The sequence below is a fragment of the Topomyia yanbarensis genome, chromosome 2 (genome assembly GCF_030247195.1).
Source record: "Topomyia yanbarensis strain Yona2022 chromosome 2, ASM3024719v1, whole genome shotgun sequence".
NCBI classification, from domain to species: domain Eukaryota; kingdom Metazoa; phylum Arthropoda; class Insecta; order Diptera; family Culicidae; genus Topomyia; species Topomyia yanbarensis.
Genome location: NC_080671.1, coordinates 189,343,137 through 189,351,724, shown reverse-complemented (window position 1 = coordinate 189,351,724; position 8,588 = coordinate 189,343,137). Strand labels below are relative to the sequence as shown.

The 8,588-nt window shown below is 34.9% G+C and overlaps 1 protein-coding gene across 2 annotated transcripts in view; it reads right to left on the bottom strand.

Moving 5' to 3' along the window:
* Window positions 1–341: 341 nt before the first annotated feature.
* Window positions 342–8,588, bottom strand: part of LOC131682485 (RB1-inducible coiled-coil protein 1) — an 84,597-nt gene continuing 76,350 nt past the window's right edge. The window contains exons 14-15 of one of the 2 annotated variants that reach the window (XM_058963981.1): window positions 8,477–8,531; window positions 342–1,320 (exon numbers count right to left, since the gene is read on the bottom strand). In XM_058963981.1, coding sequence (XP_058819964.1) covers window positions 1,313–1,320; window positions 8,477–8,531 — 63 coding nt within the window. In that variant the 3' untranslated portion in view covers window positions 342–1,312. The remainder of the gene's footprint in view (window positions 1,321–8,476; window positions 8,532–8,588) is intronic. The other variant, XM_058963984.1, reaches the window with a different exon arrangement.

Genomic DNA, 8,588 nt, shown 5'->3' with positions numbered 1-8,588 from the left:
CTAAAAAACATATATTCATACATACATATATTGTATATATACAAAAAAATCATATACCACCTCCCCCCCCGAAAATTTTTTCTTACGACGCCACTATCTATGCCTTTATGTAAATTCAAACTTTCATGACATTTTGCTAACAAAAAGGTATGTAGCCCCTTAAACGCTTGTAAGAGTGTATTGATTTTCAAGGAGAATATTTTGAAAGACAATGAACCTATTTTTGATGATATATAATTGTGAATGCATACCTATTCAGAATTTTAAGTTTTAGTGTGCTGACACCCGGAGGCAAAATGAGTGTATTTCGAGCATAGTTGTTTGAAAATAAAAGAACGATACTCTTATCCGTGGAATAACTTTCCTTTATTATCTACATATTTTCTTCGATACCAAAATATTATATTACAATTAATTTACAGTGGTCAAGAGATTGTTCAATATTTCAACCAGCAAACTTGACTTAAATATAAGATGTTCGAAAGATATATCCAATAACGCGACGTTAGAATTTTGCAAATTCGAACAACTGTACACTTTCCTCGTAGATCTAACTCATGCTTAAAATCTGCTGCTTCCAACCTCTTTCAGTCGCTTATAGTAGTTTGCCGCACTTACTGTTGCTCATCTGCTTCCTGAAAGTGCCTGTCTATGTTTTTTTTTATTTTTTAATATAAACGTATTGTGTCGTTTGACAAAAATTTCTACTACTATTGCGTAATTTCATCTTACTATCTATTTTTAACGACAAAAGCGTTCAATCATGTTCACTAGTAAATCCAAAAATTGATTAAATAACAATTATCACCTCTGTTTGATTAATAACCGTGGCCCACATCACTCCAAACTCTTTCAGTGCATGTTGTACAGTCACGCTGCTCCGCTATATCTACTCGCATAAGTTTCATTCAGAAGATTTTTTTACTCGTTCACTCTTACTCCAGTGATAAGACTAAAAAGAAGCGCTTGCAACATTTTCGTCTACTTTCAGCGAGACAATCGATTTCTTCTGAAGAAGGAAAAAAGTTTACATGATTTTTTTGATCAGTACTTTTTCTGTTATCCAAGCTGGCTCTTACTCTTTACATGATTATCACTCAGTGTGAATATAAAATAATGAGTTTAAATTAAGGTTAATTAATTTTAAAATAGCGGATGGTATTTTAGCGATCTTTTTATTGGTTCGATAACCGAGCAATTCTAAACGGAATTATTTTTATTATCATTTGCAGTTTGTTTCCTGCACAGTTCTGTTTAGGCCTCGCAACATAAGAATAACCCTGTTTTACACGTATGGTACTAAAAGTAATTTTCAGTGAGCTGAAATAAAGGGATTCAATCGATTAGTTACATTGGAAATATTTGTTTAATCATTAAAAGTAATGCAAAAAATTGTAATTTAAAAATGGTTGATTGGGCAATATTTTTTTTTCCTAAACTAAAGGTTCGATATAAATATTATGTGCATATTACAAATCTATAGCCTAGTTATTAGGAATAATGTTGGCAGCTATCAGTGCAGTTTATTGGTAAAAGGCAATGAAACATTTATTTTTTAATTTAGATATTTCATTCGATAAAACATTTAAAGACAATCAATATTAATAGAAAAGCAACCATTACCACAAACAAACATAAGACTTCCAATCAGTTCTCTAGTTTGCTGTAGTTCAACTTGAGGGCTACGTAGCGAGTAAGTTACTCTACTTAATGGCCTCACCTAGTTGCATTCACTACCTTTAGTTCACCCTAGTATCCCTAAGTGCGGATCATGAACTCGATTAAAAGAGAGCATTATGTTTGTTAGTATGTGCAACTAAACGGAATTTTCATCACTCAGTAATCGTATGCAATTGTTTGGAAAAAAGAAAAAAAATAATGTCAGTGATATAAATGCTAAACGACGTTATTAACGTGAGCACCACTCTAAAGCGGGCCTTACGTGTTCAATATATTTGCGTATTGATGAATTGATGGAATTACCATCAATACGTCAATCCCATATGAATGCACACCGTCAAACCAACTTTTTTCATTACACTTTCAATACTTTTGTCAATACTCTCTCGTATTGACGAGCATATTGAACGTGTAAAGCCCGCTAGCACTGTGAATCGACAAAAATATTGAACGTGTAAGGACCACTATTGGCATCGACAATACACACACTCGAAGACACATGATCGTCACTGAAATAACTCATGCGTTGGAAAATCTAGTTATTAAACCACCATTAAACCATGCAACCTTTTTCACTAACGGCCCATACTGCCATTTCAATCATATCTTTCACATGTTCCAAATAATGCAGTCGAGAAAAATAGGATAACAGCTTAAAATATTTCAAAATTAAAATATATGTATTGAGAGAAAAATTAACTTCTAAAATTTAACTGAAAAAATCGCATAGTTGGCATCACTGCCGGCAAAAAATAATATTTTTTTCTAAATTCCTTGAACAATTTTCTTCAAAAGCCATCTTGTGGTTTGATTCTAGAGTAAATAGAACAGGAGATAAGATCAAAAGAAAATCAAGGGTTTTGGCAATTTGCCAAAACGGGGGGTGCTCCTATGACCCGAGGGGTGGTTCAATTGTCACAAAAATTTGGGTTTTTATATATTGGCCCTAGATGAACAATTCCTCCAAATTTGGTTCAAATCCGTGAAGGTCGATTTCAAGTTTGCATCTTTTTTTGATCACTTCGCGTGGAATGACCCATATTGAATTTCCCGTATCAGACAATTACATCAAGAGTTATCGTGTTCGCCGCGGCGCTCCTCAACTTGAAAATGGTTGGATGTCTACTCTTGGAACGCTCGTATGTGTGACTGAAAATATTTTTTTCGTGCACAATGAATGTATAAAGCGAACATACACAAAAGATGCATTATTGCCTTGCTTACAAAATCGTAAAATAAAAAAACTTTTGTTTTAAGCACTTTACACCAGACGCTCCCCTTAAAAATTGATCTAAAACTTAAACTGGTAAATCAAAGCATGGTTGTTCCAGCGCGGTACGCACATTAGCAATACTGCCAATTCACGATGAAAAGAAAGAAAAGGTCGAAACTTTTGACACCTTTGAGTTTATTAGTGTTATGCTTGTAAAATTAGTAGAAGCAAACATAAACATCGGGATGAGCATTCTGATTCTTTGGCTCACGATGAAAGGAGAGAAAAGCCCGAGATTTACTTCGGACCTTTCGAGTCGAACACCTAGGGAGACTTTTTATCTCGGAAATGCCGATAAAAAATAATTATGACCGAACCAAAACAATACTTATGGGAACAGGAAAGCCTACTAATTTGACATTTTACTCGGTTCCGATCTGATAGAAACTTAACGGAACGACTTTTTTTTGTGGAAACGTTGCCACTGCGACCACTATTCAGGATATCTTTTGTGGCTGTCCTTGATTGCTATACATGTTACAAAGTTCCCAAATCCAATGTAACTGGAAGCGAGTTGTTTATTTGTCCACATCTGTCGTCCCAACCGGGTAGTACATTATTAATGTAGCTGAGGATCCGTTTGGGACAGGTATGCCATACATCGCGAGACATCATAAGATGCCTTCCGAAGTGTCGCTTCATTCAAGGAAATAGTACAGCACAATAGCAGATAACATGTTCCGAGCTCGCGGGATCGTAGTTCCTATTTTTTCAGATGATATTTGGCAGAACAATGTTCCGTAAATAAACCTGTGATTATACGTAAGTTTTTGGCTCTCGTTGTATCTGGATGTTTGAATTTCTTAGCTTGTCGAGCACCTACTACGTTTCGCCAATCGTTCAGTAGTTGGTCTCTTGCCCAAGCCGAAAGTTCTAGTTTGATGATACAGGTAGATATGCCTAGAAATGGCTCTGGTCCAACAAACATGTTTGATGAACCACACCTGGTCGCCCACTTCATTACTATCGATTCCTTGGTTGCCAGGTACCCAGAATATCACTAGTTTATTTCGAGTTGCCAGTTGTTGTAAAGATGTGACTAGACTCCCATTTGGCCACTTTCCCATTGATATCGCGTCTTTATTTATTGGTCCATAGACTCCCGAGCCAGTCAGCTCACCCATTTTGTAACCACCCATTTATAATGATATTGTATCTTGAGGTAATATGGGACCCCTTTCATCCCATACCTGACCTCATATGATATATTGAAGTTCGATTTAGCCTCCATTTTATTTTAATTTAGTCCAGTTTCTGTGCACCTAGTAGCGTTCGAATCCGTAGACCTGTTCCGAAATTAATCCGAATTGGGGTGATGGACGAGTTTTGAAGAAACATCTTATAAATTCAAATAATTGTCGAAATGCGCTACATATGACTTTTTTAATTGATCCTTCACAATTCACATTAATTGGACCAATTTTGGCCGTAGGAAAGCTGTTCTGGGAGAACCAAAGAAAATATATATACTTTTCTATCATTTCAGCATTTTGGGTTCATAAATTTAGACAAAATGCGAAGTTCTTTCAATCATACGGTCCTACAGCTCTTTCAACCCATGGTATTTCCCGTATCGGTTCCGGATGAAATCAAATGAGGTCATTTGACGCTATTTTGAAAACCAAGATGGTGACTTCCAATTATCACAAAACAGTGAAAACCATCGTCAATATGGGTGTCACTTGAAAGGGGAATGTCAGTAAAAGACGAAATGGACAATTTTGAAAGTCAAGATGGTTCCGGTTATCACAAAACAACGCAAACTACTATAAATAATGGTGTCATCAATATGGGAGTCATTTGTAAGCGGATGGTCGGTAGAAACGGATATTGATGATTGATGAAATTTTGAAGATGGCGGTACCACAAAACAGTCGAAATCATCATCATTTTTTTCTAGAAATGAACGGTCACTCAAGCAGCAATTTTTATTTCTGTAACTACCGTAAACCGGGGTGACTTTGATCACACGACACTTTTTTCGTAGATCGCTTATTAAACCAGAATGGTCTACCGAATCATTTTAATTTGAAATGATTTTTACTCTAAACTTACAAAATACTGATTTGTTATACTTTTTGAGTATATTGTTCGGTTTTTGTGTACAAAAACTACAAAAAACCGAAATTTGATTTTACCTGATTTTTACGAAGCTTCGTAAAGTGTCTATTTTTTATAAAGCAAATAAATCTCAGATTTGAGCAAGATTAATAAATTACAAGCGATCTTTTATTTTCCTTTACATTGGGATATGTTAAATTTTGTTTTAAGAGTTTGTTTATTTTTAATGCATTTTTTGTGAAACTAGTTGGCAATTATTTCAAATTATTTTAAGTTAAAATTCGCAACATTTTTTTAATGTTCAATATTCCAACGTGTTAAAATGGATGAAACTTTTTGTACATTGATAAAACACTGAAACAAAACTATTTTAGTAGTTTTAAAGGTTTTCAGAATCTTTTATTCTAGTTGGACACAAATTATACGAATTTTGGTTACTCGAATTTTACAGTACATTGAAATACTTTGTATAATACTAATTAACATCTATTTAACAATTTTCTAGAATTAGTTTAAACAAACATTTGAATGAAAAACATTGACATCAATAACTTAATGTGGGTGAACATGCCGGTTATCAAAGGGGAACACGAAAACGGACTTCAACTTGAAATCATTTTTGAAAAAATAACTGTAAACGGACAATTTTAGGTAAAATCCAATCTTGTTCTCCATACATCAGTACATGGTTTAAAAATATTAAACTTGAAAAAAATGTGTTGCGTCTAAAAATATGTAATGATTACTTCGAAAAGTGATCAATGTCACCTCGGTTTACGGTATTTCATAACCAGTAGGCGATAATAAATATGTGCTTTTGTGACTGACATCTAACTTTCTTCATACTGTTTTGGACTGATTTTCAATATAATTATGATTTGGCGAAACATGAAATACTTCTTCCTGTTTCGTAGCCATAGAGATGCGAAAATACCCGAATGAAATCATTGTTGTCATCATGTTGAATGCCGATGAAAGCAAGATTAGATCGTTCTAGCATTAGCTATTTACATAGGCTGTCAGTCGCAACTTAAAAGTAACGGCAATTTTATATTTTTTTACTATAATTATATACTATTAATTATTTTTTCAGTACCATGTAGGATCCCTATATCATTTAAGGTGTGATTCAATATTAACTTAAAGTAATCCTAGAATACACATGCAATTTAATTTATTGCAATATTAATTCTACACAAAAGAAAATTGTTTTCGCTATATAACTGTATGCAATAACATATATACAATTCATGAGAATTTGGAGGGACCATCAAGCAACCTGACTAAAACGCTTTGGACAGGAAGAGTGGAGTAGCCAGCTCTCTATCGCTAACATTTCGTGGATATTGGGTAGGCTTTTCTCCCTATCTATTAGTGCTACCTTTTATTACAATGGTTTCTGTTGCGGTTGGCTTATATGATCTTGTTATTTGAAGGAGATTCTCGAACTCTTATTTGGTGCGTGTAAGCGAAGTTGCTAGCCGACCACTCAATTCTTTCTGCGCCCTTCATACAGTAACATGCTGAGTATGGTCAATGATTGTTGCTTGACAAAATTGTCGCATAAGGACTGCTCAATGCTATGGAGGCTGCTCCTGCTACAATAGTAGTATCACCAGCACATATACTGATCACCCTCTTTTAAATGACACACACATTTCGGATGATTTACATTGTTTTGTGGTAACTGGAAATTTGAATTGAATTTCAAAATGACATCGATGATCAATTTCGGACTTCTACTCACCACACCCATTCAAATGACACCCATATTAATGATGGTTTGCACTGTTTTATGGTAACCGGAAGCCGTCATCTTGGTTTTCGAAAAGGCGTCAAAATCACTTTCTGTCTTCTACTGACTACCCACTTTAGTATGAATTATAACAAATGTACATACACACAGAACAAATATTGGTAAAGGTAAGAGTGTTCTGCTCTTAGCAAAAAACAAGCAACGCCTATTGAATGTGTTAGTTGTTTTTTTTTCCTAAAAACGAAAAACTCTTATTATTACCAACATTTTTGTTTTCTGTGCACACACATAAACACGTACATACACAAAATATTTCTTACTACGCCATTATTAAGTACCTTCTGTACTGTTAATCTCTTCGATGAAGATTCTGAATATGAAAAGAAATTTTTAACATATTCACTCTTTTAGAAAGTTTCGTTGAAGACTCGATATATTCAGCCAAGAATTTTAAAATATTGATACAAATAAGTGTATGAGGTTTATGTATTCATATAGAGACATGAATCAAAAAATCACATTTGAGTTCGGTCATCCTAGAAACAAGTCCGTGAAGAAACCATGGAAGAAACCTTACGAGAGTGGCTGGAAAGGGATGAAAGTGAAGTTGGTCGGCATCTCTGCATCTTAGCAACAATCGTTAGTAAACCAGTTACACAGTATAGGTCGGTCAGCGGTCTAGCAACGGGAGCTAGGGAGGAAAAATGCGAAGTCAGAATAAATCGGGATATCGTTGCCTGGAGAAATTTTACCGCCGACGATCTTTCCGTCAGAGTGCCGGACAGTGTAAGGAGAAGTACCGCTGTCGAGGAATTCTCAGCGCCATCAAGCACATTAATAGAAACAAGTAGCGCCAAGAAGGATAAGAAATCTTGCGAAGGTGTTTGTTAAGAGATGCAAATCATTATGGTCGTTCTGTGTCACAACAGGTGACGAAACTTTTTTAATTTATTACTCTCTTTTAAAGGATCCCTGGCGGCACAGTTCTCAACTGATTTGATATCCATTTACTCTAAATCGTAGGTCTAAGTAAGCTCAACAACTTTTCCAAAGTATGGCACTAAATGTTAACGCAGACGAAATATTCAGCCATAGCCCCAATTAGTCAGTATCCCATAAACTATGGGATTCCTATTACGCGGATTTCGTTTTCACACCCCCAGTTATTCGCGTAATACGAGACCCGACTGTATACTAGAAAACATAGCAGTATGGTTACTGCATAATATAAAAAAAAATTAAAAAAATCGGAGCAATTATTTCATGAAAAGTCTTACTTGGCAGCAGTTTCAACATCAATGTACTGCCTATGATCGCAAATCAGTCCCATACAGATAGGAAATCCCACAGAAATAGGACAAATATCGAACAGTGCAATCAATGACGTTTTAAGATCGCCAATGTTGTTCTCGTCTTCAAAATTAGAATTTGAAATCAAAAGATATAACTTCACAATAAATAATGAGAAATTCCAGTAGATACTTTGCAATTTATTCCACCAAACTAGCTCAATTTCGGGACTCGACAGAAGAGGAGTCCCTTAACGGGTTTTCATTTAAATGATCATTAGTTCAAAAGTTCGTTTGGACGCATTTACATACGATAAACTAAATGTACACTCAATACTCTCAAATTGTTTCTGTTTTGATCGTTATATGTTATCGAGTCTCACTTAGTACGAAAGCCACACATTTAGTAACACTTACATTTTGGAAGCATCAAATAGTGTAGCACTAGAGCTCCAAAGGATAATGTCGATACCTAGGAGTGGAAAGAAATGAACATTCAACCAAATAGTTTCGAAAATACTATATTATG